General features: G+C 46.9%; 1 protein-coding gene across 2 annotated transcripts in view; it reads left to right on the forward strand.

Moving 5' to 3' along the window:
• SLCO2A1 (solute carrier organic anion transporter family member 2A1) overlaps positions 1-15818 on the forward strand; it is a 74809-nt gene that overhangs the window by 38047 nt on the left and 20944 nt on the right. Inside the window, exons 3-4 of one of the 2 annotated variants that reach the window (XM_026110656.2) lie at positions 9987-10124; positions 12840-13002. In XM_026110656.2, the coding sequence (XP_025966441.2) occupies positions 9987-10124; positions 12840-13002 (301 nt within the window). The remainder of the gene's footprint in view (positions 1-9986; positions 10125-12839; positions 13003-15818) is intronic. The other variant, XM_026110657.2, reaches the window with a different exon arrangement.

Raw genomic sequence — 15818 nt, forward strand, 5'->3', positions numbered from 1 at the left:
GTGGTCAGCGTAGATAAGATTATCACAAGCAAAATGGGAGAGGAGTGTTGCTGATAGGGAGCACAAGGTATGGCCAGGGCTGTGGGTGTGTGAGAGGAGTGTTTACATTCATCTGTGGGTCAAGAAAGACGAAGGGAATCTGAAGCTACCTTCAAGGAAATCATAATCTAGTCCTGACACACTACAAAGGGGAGAAACCTTAGGAAAACCCTGAAAGAGCAAAGACCCAATAACACAACCTATCTGCTCACTCGGTCTGGTTGCCAGGAGAAGAGGAGGCTGCTTAAGGATATACATCATATTTTGTAAGCATAAGTATTTTTCACAGCAAGAACTGTGGGAAGTAGCAGAGACAGCCCTTGCTTCTCACACACTGAAGGTCTGGTCTCAGTAATCCCCCACAGCCAAATGCTGCCTTTCTTTGTGAAATTTGCACCTGAGGCAGGGACACATTTCTCGTTTGTGCCTTGGAGCGCTCCCTTTAGGGCAACCGAGCAAAGCAAAACTTACATCGACCTTGCAAGGGCATTGGGATACGTGTGTGCATTGGCTGAGGAAAGAAAAACATTGTCTTTGCACTTGGCAATGGGTGGTTGTAAAGTGTAGATTATCTGGCAGGAGACAGTCATTATTGCAACTCATAATTTAGACAGCAGAATGCTTTAGCAATCCCTAACCTTTTTATCTGTTTGCTTATTTTTTTGCAATATAAATAAAGTTTAGGACTCGGCTTCTGTCACTGGACTACCTGGCTCCAAGGTGCTGTGCTAAGGGACATTGTGTGTGGCAGGTTATTTGGTTCCCTCTGTGGAAACACTGTATTTTTTTTTATCTTTCATGGTGCTTTTTGATATAGAAAACCAGGCAGCTGCATGTAGGAAAGAGATGCCAAGGCAGGACAGATTTCTCCACACAAATTAATTTACTTTTCATTTCCATCTGATGTATTTCTTTGAGACTGTGTGACCTCAGCCATTCTACTGCAAGGGAGTCATTTAGTATAGTGGGCGTTGATTACACACAAGCTCTAAAAGAAACAGCCAATCTTCTTCCTGAGTATTTATCCTTTTGGGGATGTTCTCTTTTCCTTGGAAATTTTGGAATATAAAATCCTAGTGTTCTGAATTTATAGAGGACTCTTTAGAGGATTAAGCTTATCCTCAGAACTCATGTGGTTGTGGGGTTTGAATGCCAGTGTGGTCCCTACTCGTTCCCAAGTAACTTCTGAATCCATTGGCTAATTACAAACAAACCAGGCAAAAAAAACAGGTAGATAATAAAGTTCTTAAAATGATTCAGTTGTGATGTCAGGGTCTGTGACTGGAGAAAGCTAAATGCAGATGTGCTGAGGGTGGGCAGAAGCAGGGGAGGCATCATTGTTTTGCAAGGACCAACATAGTATCTCTGGAAAAAGCTGGACCTGAGCAGCACTTGACCCCTGCGGGACTGGACGCATGGCCTCGCAAAGCGCAGCGGGGCAATCAGGAGGCAGGCCTGTTTCCAGTGAGCGCTCCCATCACTTCAGATGCGGGACTGAGTACTGCGTGCTCTGCTTAAATGCAAACATGCCAGTCTGCGTGTGCTGACTTGAGGCTGTTGCATAGTGGTGACTTAGGTAGTGAAGGATGTGGCGCCCTAGGAAACTACCTGCACTGGGGCCACTGCTGACTTGGTCTTTACATAACTTCAGCACAGAGAAGCAAATTCCTAGTGGCATTAGAAAAGGGACTGCTTTTCACTGCATTACCTCCTGGAGACTGGCAGTGCTCTGAGATTCCCTCCAAAGAGCAAATCTAGGGCAGCTGGCCTTCCTGAGACCTTGCTGAGTCCACACCTATGTTCTCCTCAATGAAATTACACCCCTGCCTCACCGCACCTCCCCGCGCAGGGAGTTGTCTGAATCTAACTCAAGGCCCCTCGCTCAGTGTGAGACAAGGACTGAAACTGGAAGAAGCCTTCTGAGATGTGCAGGTCAGGGGTGTCCTGCTTTGGGCCAGGATTCTTGGAACCCTTCTAACCCAGATACAGACTAGGGGCACTTCAGATGAGAGAAGGGAGGGAATCTCTATTAAATGGGGATAAATTTATGATCTGACTTCCCCAAAGCTCAGCTGCAGCCTTTTGGTCTGACCTGTCCAGTATATATGTGGGGTCTGGGCCAAAGTCATTGAGGAGACTTTCCACTGAATTCAAAAGGTTTTGGTTTGGCACTGTGGAGCCCAAAATACAACTCTAATAGCACTGTATGGACAGAAAGACCTAACAGAGTGTCCTTACTTCTAGTCCTTTCCAAATATTTACTCCTGCCAGATTCATTGTGCATCTTCTTGTAACAATTGTTCTTGGCCACATCATAACTCAGTGTCATCAATTAGCTGAGAACAGTTTGATAGGCTCTGTAAGTATCTTCACTTCTTTTTACTGCACCCCAGACAGCTCTTGTGTCAATCAAATGAATTAAGCCCTGGCTCTTTCCATCTGCATAGTTAGCAGGGCTACCACGGAAAAGTTCTCTGACACTTATGTTAGCACTGATGTGTGCACATAAAAAACAGAGTAGGGTAGAGGGGATAACACAGGCTGGAGCCCATAGGACTGGTTATTCTGTAGGACTATGGGGAGTCCACAGTCTCCTGTGGAGCTCATTAGTTTCCATGGGTTTGGGACTTCAGTCCTAGATATTTTAAAAGCAGCAAAAAGTAACTCAAGCAAATATACTTTGAAAGTCCCACTATCACCTTCTTTCTCCCTAGTTAATTCAACCTTCTGGTAAAAAAAGCCTTTTCTTTCACACTCATTTCCCCACGTGCTTCTTTACCATTTTTTTCCACTGTGTTCCTCTGATTGCTTGTTTTCTTGTCCTGGTCGTCTCTGGGCTGTGGTTATGTCCCTGCATTTTTTAAATGAGTGCTTGAGTGAAGAGGAGAGCACAGGCTTCATTCATGTTGTGCTATGGGACATGGCCAGCTCATTTCTTCTCCACAGCCATGTTTCCCCAGCACCTTTTGTGGGTTTAGACCCCAAAATCTGTGGGGTGAGAATGTGTTGCTAATGCTCTTTTTCAAAAGAATGAGCTTCACCACAGGATTTCCACATTCTCTTTCTCGGGGCAGGGTTTCCAAGGTGAAGGCACTGAAATATGGTGTGAGAGAGGACTTCAGACATGACTGCTGTATCCATAGCACGAAGCTGTGGTAGGAGAGTGACAAACTAGGCACTTACTTCTCCAGGGAGTAGATAGGAATGGGCAGTGGTCATGTCAATTCCTGTAGCTGCATGTAGCAATACTCTTCATAGACCCTGGGTTCCTACAGAATAGAGCCATGCTCCCAGCGAGAGGAAACTTTTGAACTTCTATTGGCTCCTGGAGGTTCCGCGGAGGCAGTTATTCCTTCTAAATAGAAAGAAGCTTGCATACTGTTACCTTGCCATGACCTCAACTCTGACCCGCTTCCAGCAGATGCATGCTGGGTTTATCAAGCACCTCACTTTTCTTCTCATTTAGCCAGACTTCCCAAGCATTTTATTGGCTGCTTTGGTGGCCAAGGGACATTCCCCAAAAGAAGTCTTTTACAAAACAGTCCATCTTTCATAACAGGCCTCTTTAAAGTACAGTTGCAGAGTGCCTTTAGTTAGCAATTGTTTATTAAGGTCAATGACTGTGTTGACAGTGTGTTATCTTACATAAGCAGTAATAGAAAGGGAGAGACATGAGATAAGAGAATACAGCCTAGGTGACCCAGCATGTGTTGTGGGGTAGTGCAACTGCACGCTAGAGACCGGTGCTGTGTTCAAAATTGGCTGCTCTTACGGCCCTGCTGAGAAATCATCATAACACAAAGGACTCAAGGTCGTGGAGGCATATCCGCCCTGGGGCTGCCCATCTGACCGTCCTCATGCCAGGTGGATGCCAAGGACCAAGGGCCACCCTGAGGATGCTGCCTTGTCAAGCAGAGCCTACCTGTCAGACAACATGCAGCCAGGGCAGTCAATCATGGCACTGGTGGCCTGTAGCCAAGTGGATCCATCCCTAGGCCCACCTTGGCACAGATCCAGTCCCAGGAGCAGCAATTTCATCCTGATCCTGAAAGCTCAGGGCAGCAGCCACCTCAAGGACAGATTTGCCCTCTGTCTCTGGCCTCTGAATTCTTGTCTGCCTTTTAGATAGTGGACTGGGTTCAACAGGAGGTTGGGAGACTCCTCTCTACTCCCAGAGTCTTGATTTTATTGCCTATGGGCTAGGACAGACTTCAGGGAAGAGGAAAGAGTGAGTCTGGATCTTCTGAGGTGGCAGAGGGGGCTGAACCAAGGCCTCATATGTCCCCCAAGAATGTGCAGGCTACTGTGGCCATACATGGCCTTGCTTGGGGACCTCTAGGCCCCTAGTACAGGTAAGATGGATCTCAGCCTTGCTGCCTCTTCAAGGGAGTGCTTTACTTGTGCTTGGAAGCTGTCTGCAGGCCAGCCTGCCTCCCCGCTGAGCTCCACCAACCCTGCCAGGCAAGCATTTGTTGAGTACATCTCCTCTAAGGGAGATCTGGGTCTTGATTGTCTGAATATCTAGCAAGTCTCTCCATTTTGAACCTGAGGTGAAAAGGCAGGGAAGTGTTCGCTAGACCATGGAGGGATCAAACCCCTATATGCCATGCAACAGGGCGGGATTTTCTTCCTTACAAAAAACATTGCCCTGGAAGCTGCTGATCTCTGAGAGTTGGCAGGGGGAGAGCAGTGTGTATGTGAGGAACCTCTCCCCAGGCATTTGCTTCCATTTTTAAATAAAGTGTATCTTGGAAAGGAGTCAAGTGTCTTGTATAAACAACCTGGAGTCAGGATCACTCAAGCATTCTGAAGGAAATGTCAGGATGATTAAGAGGGGATTTTGTACAAGTGTGTGTGTGTGTGTGTATATGTGTGTGCATGTGCATGTTCATGTGCATGTGGGTGCATGCCTTCAGCCCTTCTGCACTGCACCCCAGGTGCCTGTAATTGTACCATTAGCTGGAACTCACCTGCAGCTCTAAAAATACTCTGAGATCTGATCAGAGCATCTGCTCACAAGGGTCAGAAATGGACTAAGAGCAGCCCTTCATATTTGTAGGAATGTCCCCAACTCCTTAACCTCTAACCACGCCTTTGTCTTTGGTGCCATTACGCCTGCTTCATGTCAGCAAAACTTCCCTTCAAATGAGTCCATTTACTCTTCTTTAAACCTTCTTCTTCATTAAGTGTTAAGAATGATGGATGATAGTAGCTCTGTCCTGTCGTGGGGATGCTCACTGTGTGTGCAGAGCTTAATGCAGCACATCTGGTGCTCTCTACAGCTGGAAGGTACCAGATCAGTGCTGGGGGAAGCGACTGCTGCCGTGCTGGTTTCCAGGAAGCAGCAGATCGTGGGTGGCTTCAGGGTGGTCTTACAATCACGGGTGCCTCCACAAAGTGTGGTGACCTGTTGTTCTCCCCAGGCCCACCCACACCATTCAGGAAGGTTTGCAGGGGCAGCAGGGCTTTTTCTGGCTTCTGAGGAAGGACCAGGAAAAAGCGATGATGAATGGAGGTAGCGACCTGTGGGGGAGAGATGAGAAAGATAGGTGTAAAAGTTGGGAGAGACTAGCATGCCAGAAAAGATTGAAGATCTTGACTACTGGGCAGGAGATCTGGCTTCTCTTCCTAGCTCTGGCACAAGCCTTGGGCAAACGTCCCTCTATTTCTGTTCTTCCCCTGCATCTACCCTACCTAGCTGGGTAGTGAGTGCTCCAGGGTACACATGGGTGCATGCCCCTCTCACAGCAAGTGTCACATCTCAGATGGGGCTGCTTGCTCTGCTGTAAGACAGAGCGTAATAATGAAGGAGCAAGAGTGGAAAATCCGAAAATATTTCAGAGAAAATGAAAGATTATTGTCAAGTAACCCTGAGGGAAAACAAGGAGGTCAGAGCAATGTGCAGGTGGGCCACATCACCACAAACAGTGCGTGGGGAGGAGTGGGACAGGAGAGGCCCAAGACAACCTGCTAGGGGACATGTGGTGCCAGGGGGAGAGTTGTGCCGCCACGTCTCCTCCAGCCTTGGAAGCCTGCCCTTCACAGCCAGAGCATCTTGTTCTGTGCTGAGGTCAGACAGTGCAGAGGCTCTCCTTGTGGAGCACTGCAACCAGCCAAGTAGGCCCCTTTCCCAGCTATTTTCAGGGCCTTCGAGGTTTGGACAGTCGTTATTTTAATTAAAACTGAGCCTCCTCAATGCAGAGGAAGTCTTAAATCAGGCACGTCTCTCACCTCGGCACAGTTAAAGCATGTCTGGAAAAGCCAAACTCCAGCTGCAGAAGTCCTGGAGCAAAGGCTGTTTTGCTTTGCTTTGACTGTTTTGTGTGGCATTCCAACCTCAGCTTCTTCTCAGGCAAAAAATACCTTCTGCCCTTCCCCTCCCATCTTCCAGCTTCTCCGCACCCAAGACCTGAGGCTGATGTGTGCATTGCGTCATCATGGTGCCAGTAGCAGCGAGGGGTGGGATCAGGTCCCCTGAGCAATCCTCACACATCTCTGCCTTTCTTACTAACTCTCCTCACAGAAGCCATGGTAGAAAGATAGTGTTATTAAACTGTCTGTTCCAGCTGTGAGTATCTAAATCCTGCACCCCTGTGATGGGATCAGGAGAGGAAGGGAGCAATGCAGAGTAAAAGAAAACTGGGTACACGTACCAGAGAGGCATTTCTAGGCTCAGGACTCTTCTAGTTTAAACAGTCCAATGAGTTGGATAGCTGGGCTCAGCCCAGGACTCCAGAGCCAGTGGTCTGCATGCTAGCTGTGGCAGCACAGCATTTCCCAGCACGCTGCAGCAAGACAGGGTAGCAGAAAGCCCAGTCAGCCAGAAAAGGCTGATTTTCCATTAGCTGGGTAATGCTGGTGGCAAGTCTCCCGTGTAATGGAAGTATGCGATTTAATCATTAGTGAGCACCGGTCTGCCAGGCCTTTCCAGCCCCTCTGCTCAGGGCCCTGCTGGCACGCCTGCCCCCGTCCCTGTCCCCCTGTCGTGGGGCTCAGCAGGCTTGCCAGGCTTGTCAGACTATTCTGTCACCCAGGCATCAGGCCAGTATCATTCTGCAGGATGAGGTTCACAGGCAGAGGGGGAGCAGTCATGCTCCAAAGTCTTCCTCCTCTCCTTTTGTTTAGTCTCTAGCTGTATTTCTCGTGGGCTGCCTTCCCTCACCCTGGGGAGCCCCACCTTGCTCCCAAGAAAGTTCTCCAGATCCACTGCCCTGCTTTGTCCAGCTTCAGGCTATCACTAATGCATAAGTCCGTTTCAGGCAATCTCTCCATCTCTTCCTGCTTGCCCTCTCTGACCTCTGCTTGTCCCTCTAGTCTCCTGCCCCACATCCTCTCATGGAATGCAGATTCCCCACTGCCTTTTGTCCTCATCTTCTCCCCATCTCTGACTGACCCCAGCATTTCTGTGGGACAGTCAGTACCTCTCTTCCTGCTGTTCTCTCAGCTCTGCCCCCGCCGCCAGCATCTTCACTCTCCCAAACACTTCTCATCTTCCCGTTTGTCCTGGGATTAGGCTGACATTTGCTGCGCTATATTCAGCCTCCGTGATCCACCCTCTTCCCTCCCCATTGGTAAACAGCTCTGCTTCTCTAGCTAACGCCTTGCACCAGGAGAATGCTCTCTCCAGCTGTTCTGCATCTTATGTGCTCCTGACCCTCCTCTGTTTCCCTAACACTTCCTTATTAGAATGACTTCAATAGGATCTGGCCAGAGTTGCAGAAACAAAAATTAATGCTTTCTGGCAACAAGATTCCCTGTCCATTTCTCATCCCCACAGGAGTCACCTCCCTGCTCCAGGCCAGCCCTGGTTGAATTAGTTATGCATGATCTCAGGTCAGGGCTTGGGAAAGAGAAGGTGGTGGATCCAGCTATCATGCACAAGACCACGTGCTTGAATGTGTTTTTGAATATAGGAGCTGATAGCTGGAAAGTTTAAAGTTCATTCAGCTTCAGAAGTTTATTTTCAAATATTTCATTTCTGTTTTGTCTCCTTTCTGGGAGTGATTCCCAAGTTACACTGCATGTTGTAGCTCTGTAGCTTTTTGTCATAGCAAAATGCTAGCTTGGGATTTTGTTTTCTCCTGCCCAACTACCACAGTGCCAGCTGCATTCTTGATGTGTTAGTGTGCTTATATCCCCTCAAGATGTGGATGGAGAACTCATGATTTTAATTTGTTCCTGTGACCCTTCTTCCATCTTTTTGCATTCATCTTCTTTTACTGCTTTTCTGTCCAGGTTATTTATATCCTAGCCACATACTGCCAGGGCATCATTTGTTTTTTCCCCTTCATCTCTGCCCTAAGCTTTTATCCCCTAAAATATGTTTCTCATATTTTTAGATACCCAGCTCTGTGCTCTGCCTGATGCTCTTCTCCCTCACAGGAGAAGCTTCCCAGAATCTCCACAAAGCAGTCATGTTGCCCTCATTCAAATTCTCTTGTAATTGCTGGAACAATTCCAGGCAGATCCCCAGGCCTTCATGACCTCCTGTGCTCCCCAGAAGTCCATATTACCCACCTGTTGCATTTGCATCCTCTGCGTCGGATTCATGGTTTCACTCTTTCTCTGCGTTGGACTTCACAAAATGGAGTCTTGTTTCGGACCTTGGCTTCTGGGTGCTACCGTTATTTCAAATAAATAATAATAACAATTATTGCTATTCTCCTAGCCAAGGACATAAGGAATTTGTCAGCACTGCAGTACCTTTGATCCCCCATCTATCATCTGGGGCTTCCCGCCGTTATCTTTGTGGGACATACTTCCGGTGTTCAGCAAATATTTGATTTCCTGTGAATTTAAATAAAAAGGCCTTTTTCCTCTTTTAAATGATTTTAAAATACTTCTGGCACCATGTGGACACATTCCATTCCAAGGAAAATAAAGGAAAACTGTCCTGACTAAATATAGATCAAAAGACACTTTTGAGCTGTCTCTTCCATGCGCGGCTGAAAACGCTTTCCTTTCTCTGGCCACCCTGCCTCTTTTGACCATGCTTATGCCCTGCCCCATATATTCTGTGTACTCCCTCTTCTGCTCCTTGCCTGTTCTGTGTTCATTTGGTTTGGTTTCTTGCTTGACTCAGTGATTTAGATGGCTCAAGAGAACAATGCTGTTTTTAGAAAACCACAAAGGTCTTACAGTAGTGAGAATACATTGCACATATTTCATCCTTTCCTGCTGGAGCTTTAAAAGTCCTTTACCAATATGAGCTTTGTCTTGCAAAACCTGTTGGAGAAAGCACTGTTAACTTACTTTACAACTGAGTGATAACTGGAAATACTGGGTCTCAGCTAGTCTGAACCAGCAATAGCTCCATTTCTGCTGTGGTACAGCAGCTTTATCATTGTACAGCTCCCTGCGCATCAGGTCCTCCTTCCACCAAGTGCTGCCACAGTGCAAGTAATAATGAATATTAGTAACAGTAAAGCAGAGGAAAGCTAAAAACAGAGTTCCCTGTCCTCGCTTCTAAACGTCAGATTGCTCATTTTGCAAAGCTAAATTAATAACTTCCCAGCAGAAAAGAAGAGCTGACTTGTTTGCTTGCAGCAACCAATAAATGCAATGAAATATGCATTTGGGGCTTGAGAAGCAGCATAAATACCATGCAGTATATAAGAATGTGCACAGCATAGACATGTGTGTCCTGCGTTCATAACTGATGCCCTCAGACACATGCAGTGCAGTGAACAAATGGGAGGGAAGGGAAGGGAAGAAAAGAGAAGGGAAGGGTGGTGCTGGACAGCAGTAGGGCATGGCACGTCCAGTTCTTTATTTGGTTTGGTACACAACAGAGATGCAGCTGTGTTGGCCTACTTGAGCCCATGTATGTATGGACATGTATCCATGTATGACTCTCAAATCACTCACATGTGGCATGGTTGCCAGCAGTTACACATCAGCTGGGCAGCTATCAGGTACTAACTGGGATGGCACTATTTTGCCCGCAGGTGTTCGTGGTGTGCCATGGCCTTCTCCAGCTCTCCCAGCTCCTGTACAGTGCCAACTTCAAGAGCAGCCTCACCACTATTGAGAAGCGCTTTGGGCTCTCAAGTCTCTCTTCAGGTTTCATCTCCAGCTTGCACGAGGTAATTGGGTGAGACGCTTGTGTGGAGGCCATGAGGGTTGGCCAGAATGGAGAGAAAACGCACCCATGACTACAGCCCCATCGGTGGTTTCCATTAAAACTCCCTATTTTGATAGGTTTCAGCTGTAGGAATGATCCTGGCCTGAGTCATTCAAAGCTTTCTCATGACTGCTAAAGGAGACAGTGTCCAGTGACCTCTCCAATGTCTACCCCTCTCCCCAGTGTTCCCAGCTCTGATGGGCCTGTGGTGAAGGACTAACTTTCTCTGGCATCCTCTTGCTAGGCTGGCCTCAATATAAACTGTGTTCAAGTTGCAACTCAGCTTCTTTTGACTCTGTGTGAAAAGAGCTTCAATTTAAACCTGATACTTGATGAATGGCTGCTTTATGACAAGTTCCTTAAGCAGTTCTGGACGTCTCAAGAGATATGCAACCCCCTGAGGCATATGCTGCAAGAACATATACCTTGTCTTCAGCAGAACTGCTAGCTGCCTGCTCTGTCAAGATGCTGAGACACTGGGGGCCAGACTTGTACAAGCCCAACCACTGTGGCAGTTTTTTCACTGGGTGTGTCAGTCTTGCCAAGGGTATAGATAGATCCAGACTTCCTGGGGTCAGATTTGGAGAACAGCTTGAGGCTAGATATCCAGGCACCTTTTGCCCCCTGAACTGATGATCTCAACATACCGGGGGTGGGGGCAGAGCCCAGCTCTGAAGCATGGTGCCTGTGTTGCTTTGGGAAAGGACTGGAAGGACACAGGTGTGTGTGGCACTGCCCTGCAGCAGGGCAAAGCTTATTGCGCCTGAACTGAAGAAATTCTTATAGTCACTTTCTAATCACTTATTGCTCTGGAACTGCTCGGATAAATTTGAAAACCTCTCAGAAACTAAATGGTGCCTTTGTCTTTTTTCTGAGGATGGCCATTGGGAGTATATTAGACCTATGAGACCTCAGTTTCAGAGTACTGGTGTTAGGGTGTCTTGCCTCATCAGCAAGCCTGGACATGTGTTTCTGAGGTCAGTCCAGGCACCTCACTGGACAGAGCTGGACTCTAATATTCCCTAAGAGCCCATTTCTGCTGGTAGCCTGATTGGTGCCACGTTTGTTAGTCTTCAGCACAGGACCTGTCTCCTTCCTTCCCCAACTTTGTGCGCAGGGAGAGGAAGTTGTAGTTGCTCAATTTCAAGGATGGTTTTTTTGTTCTCTTGAAATGAATCCTAAGGCACTCAGTAAATCTCTTGTTAAAAAAGCACATTATTTTCTTGTTCATATTGTCATGAATTGTATCTGTTCTGGTAGCACTTCCAACCCAACTACGAAGGGGCCTGCTGGGAGAGAATATCTTTTGATGGCAGAGAGAGAGAAGCGCTTGGTCTCAGCTCACCTGGCATACTGCTGGTCTTTTTGCATGGGATACTCCACCAAGAGTTTGGGCACTTAGGCTGCAATCCTCCAGGGACCTCTGAGAAGTAGGTGCCCAGGTGTTACCCAATCAGCACATTCGTCTGAGGTTAAAAGGACTGATCCAAAGCCCACTTAAACCAATGAAAGATCTCCCACTGACTTTAATCAGGCCCAAACAATGAAAGAAAGAGATCCAGTATTGATGATTATTGTTGGTAGTCCTAAACTAGCATAGCTGTGCCCTGCGGGGTATCCTACCACTCACAGCAGCGATACATCAATAACCTGTGTGGTTCTTAGCCACCAGAGAAATTACTTTTACTTAGAGACTTTATGTTTGGAGAAGTAATAGCAAAATAAAGCTCACATAGAGCAGTCTGTTACTGCAAAAGTATAAAGAGAAAAGGATTGGAAGATGACATATGCCATGCTGTTAAATACTATCAACTTTCAGATAACAGATACATCTTTATTTCTCTGATTTAAGAAAGATCTTTCTGCACTTCTGCACTTTCTAGTGCTGTGTAAGCTCCCCTGCCTGTCTAGGATGATAGTCTTCTCTCATTTATTGCAGCATCAGTTCCAAGAACAAAAACCACAAGAGACAAAGCAAGGGAGCTTATGTAAACATATATAAAAAGGATACTTAGACATAAATACCAAAGTTAAAATAATGTTTAGTGTGTCCCAAGCTGACAAAATGCATGTAATTGTAATTTTATGGTGTTCGTCCCTGTGCCTAAGAGCTCCAGCTCATATACTGTGTTGAATAAGCTGCACATTTTCATATATTTTTAGCAGATGAGGGGAACGGGACTGTGATCATATCTGCAGTTCCAAATGTCCAATGTTACAAACATTTGCAGTGAGCTGGATTTTGTGGATGGGCTCATGTCTGCCTAGAACCATGGGAGCAAAGGCAATGCACTGCAAAAGTTTTTGCTGGATTTGGGGGAATCATTATTTTATGCCACGTCCTACTGGGTGGAGAGCGTGTTGTTGCTGAAGAAAGCCCCAGCCAAATCAACAGCAGGTGTGAAGCAGTCCATGATAAGAAAGGAGGCACACAGGTTACGGGACCCAAGGAGTTGGCCCGCTAGCTTTCGATAAGAAGGAAGCACTGAATCATTGTGAATATGCAGGGTGTAGCTGAGGGCTGCCCTGTTCTTGCTCTTCAGGGACCAAGCACCATCTGGCCAAAACAGCTCTCCACCCAGCTGTACACAGAGCTGGGGGAGCAGTTTTAGGACAGGGCCTGACTTCCTCCATGACATCTTCTAATGTTCTTCCCATTTCACTCTGCTTTTTCCAGATTGGCAACGTCATCCTCATCATCTTTGTCAGCTACTTTGGCAGCCGAGTCCACCGCCCTCGGGTGATAGGAGTGGGGGGCCTGCTACTCGCACTTGGAGCTTTCCTGGTGACCCTTCCTCACTTCCTCTCGGACCCCTACAAATACACCACACTGAGTGTGGGTAAGTGCCTCCACTCCTGCCTGGAGGGAAGGGATGTCTGTAACACACAGCCGCACAACACAGCTGGTGTGCCTTCTCTGATTCAGTCCCAGCTGCATGGGTAACACAGTAGAAAAGGCGAGTTGAGAGGGCCTTTTGTTATGCTGGTAGCCATCAAGGACCAGATTAGATGCTTCAATCAAAGGCGTCATGCCTGGGTCTTGGCATAAAGATGTACACTCTGAGCATCATCCCCTACAGGCACTTTGAGTGCTGTGCTCTGCCAGTTTTTAGCTGACCCAGTCAGAAGTCCTGCTCCTCTGATCCTTGTTGTTTTCCTGTCAAGTCTGGTGGATGCGTAGGACATTTGAGGGAGCACATTTGCTTGTTTGAGGACCAACAGCTTCATGAGAGCAAAACTGGGAGTAAGAAGTACATACACTGGCAGATCAGCTCCTGCATATCAGGATGTAGCAATCCATCAGATCATTCTTGGTGGATCATACCATTTTCCATCTGTCTTTTGACTTTTCAACTGCTCTCTGCCCTTCTTGCCTGCATGTGTCAGAGAAAGAAGTGATTTTCAACTAAAAGGTAACCTTAAATGCAAATAAGGATGTCCACCTCATCTCTTATCGTCACCTCACACTCCACAGAACTGTATGGCCACTGAGTCTTCTTATTGTCATCACTTTCTCCATCACAAATCTGGCCACAGTTGCATTGGGCTGAGTTTCCCATGCCTCCCTGAAAACAGGGGAATGGTTGTATTCAGTATACACTGAATTCAAGCACAGTGTTTGGAGGGAAAGATTTAAGGCAGGTATTTTCTATTTTAAGTCTAATTTCAACATAGTTTTGCAACGTCTTTTGGATGCAACAGTTACATGTGGGATCCCTTCTGTCTTCTCTGGGCATGTTATCTGAGCCACAGTTTTAAGTGGCAAGTTCAATTGCTATGGTGAAGTACTTAAATTCCCCACAGATGCTTCTGAAGGCCTCCAGAGGGAGTATCTCTCCACCTAAGTCTGTTTTTCAAGTTAAGCAGGACAGGATCTCTCTGGAGGCTGTCAAGACACCTCTTCCTCCAACAACTGCACAAGGAGCTTGCTATAGGGCTGATGTCCTCAGCTCTAATATGTGAGGTAGACAGCATCCCACATGGACATGCCACCCTCAGGAATATTTGTGAAAGGGCTCCATGTTAAGTGAGGGAAGCATATCTTCCAACATGGAAATTATGACATAGTTATAACACGTTTGCTTTGAAAGTTAATCATGTTACTGGCTTAACCCATTATTTTTAATCTATTTCTCTCCTGGCTAAGCCCTCCTCTCTTTGGACAGCTAAGCATACTATGTTCCTGCTTTCTGCACGGGCCATGCATGTCCTTCCAACCCGCTCCTGAGCATCCTAGAAGCAGATTTGCTTTCCATGGCATCAAAAGTATCCCAACTGCAGCTCCAAAACTTCATGACTTGCTGTTGCTGACAGCATCATTATTAATGATGAAATGTCATTCAGCTATGCAAAAAGCCAGCTGAAGAGAGAATGTGAAACATGAAACACAGAGTTGCCTCTGGGGCAGCAGACTAGGACAGAAGCCCTGGGATGCAGGAGCTGCTCTTTCTGCTACTGATGTCCCATGTGACTGTGAACAAGTCACTTCACTTCTGGCTTCTCTGGGGCGATGGTGTGCTTCCTGGGGGCTCAAAGCTTTCTGCCTTCCTCCAGTCCCCCTGCAGCAGACTGCAGGCTGCAGGCTCTGCAGTGCCTTGCCCATGGAGGCTTTGTGCTACCTGAATGCTGAGCTGGATTTCTACCAGAACAGTCCTGGCCATAGCAGTCCTGTTTGGATGGCCTTTTTTCTGCTTGAGAAATTAATAGCTGTGTGTCAGTCTTCATGTGCTCTCAGGCCAAAGCAATTCATCTGACAGATCTGAAAGTATAGTGTTGATGCGTGTGTATGCCTTGTCACATTGGCTATGGTTTGGACCCCTTTTCCTTTCTCCTGGTTTTGCTGTGTGACAACAGCTGTTGCTCTTGATGGTCTCAGTTCATGTGACTGACTGCTGTGGTGGTGCCAGAGAAAAGACTGCAAATTCCTCCCCCAGGAGCTAGGTGCCCAAGTGACCTGCAGCCTTGCTGAGCCCCAAGCTGAATGCAAATGCAGTTGGTGTTTCACCTATAGATCAAAGCCTTTTTGCAAAGGATAGGAAAGTACTGTTATCTTCATTTGAGTCACAGAGGAATTAAAACATGAGAAATGAAGTTGTCTCCCTGCTGCTGAGCAACACGTTGGTGATAAAGCAGAATTTAGACTGTCTGTCCCTGATGCCTCTCCTGCAGTATCCAGTAGGTCATATGATCTATACTAAGAAGGGCTACTGATTTAACCAAGGCAGGCTTTGGGAACAGGCTGGTGTGCATGATGACAGCTCCAATTTCCATGCAAAGTGCAATACTCAGAAGTGTCTACATTATATGCAAGGATGACTTCAGGTTTCCTGGGTGACTTCAGCCCCTAAATCCTTGGGATGCCAATGAGCCTTAGTCTCCTCAAGGCCTACCACTTTTGAAAATGGGACTTAGGCTTTTAAGTTACTTCATCTCTTTGCCAAGCCTCTCTCTCTGTGCCTGTGCCACAGAGAGGAATGGCAGAGGTTTTAGCAGTGCCAGCCAGAGAAAATCTTGCACTTCTAGTAAGAAGATTAATTCTCCTGAAAAAGTTTTGGGTCACATGCATTGAATGTTAGCTCAACACTCTGGGGAAGGGAGCCTCGGCTTTGCCATGGAGCTGCTGGGTGGCCTTAAGAAAGTTGCTTTCTCTAGTTTC

Source organism: Dromaius novaehollandiae, chromosome 9, assembly GCF_036370855.1.
Source record: "Dromaius novaehollandiae isolate bDroNov1 chromosome 9, bDroNov1.hap1, whole genome shotgun sequence".
Lineage (NCBI taxonomy): Eukaryota > Metazoa > Chordata > Aves > Casuariiformes > Dromaiidae > Dromaius > Dromaius novaehollandiae.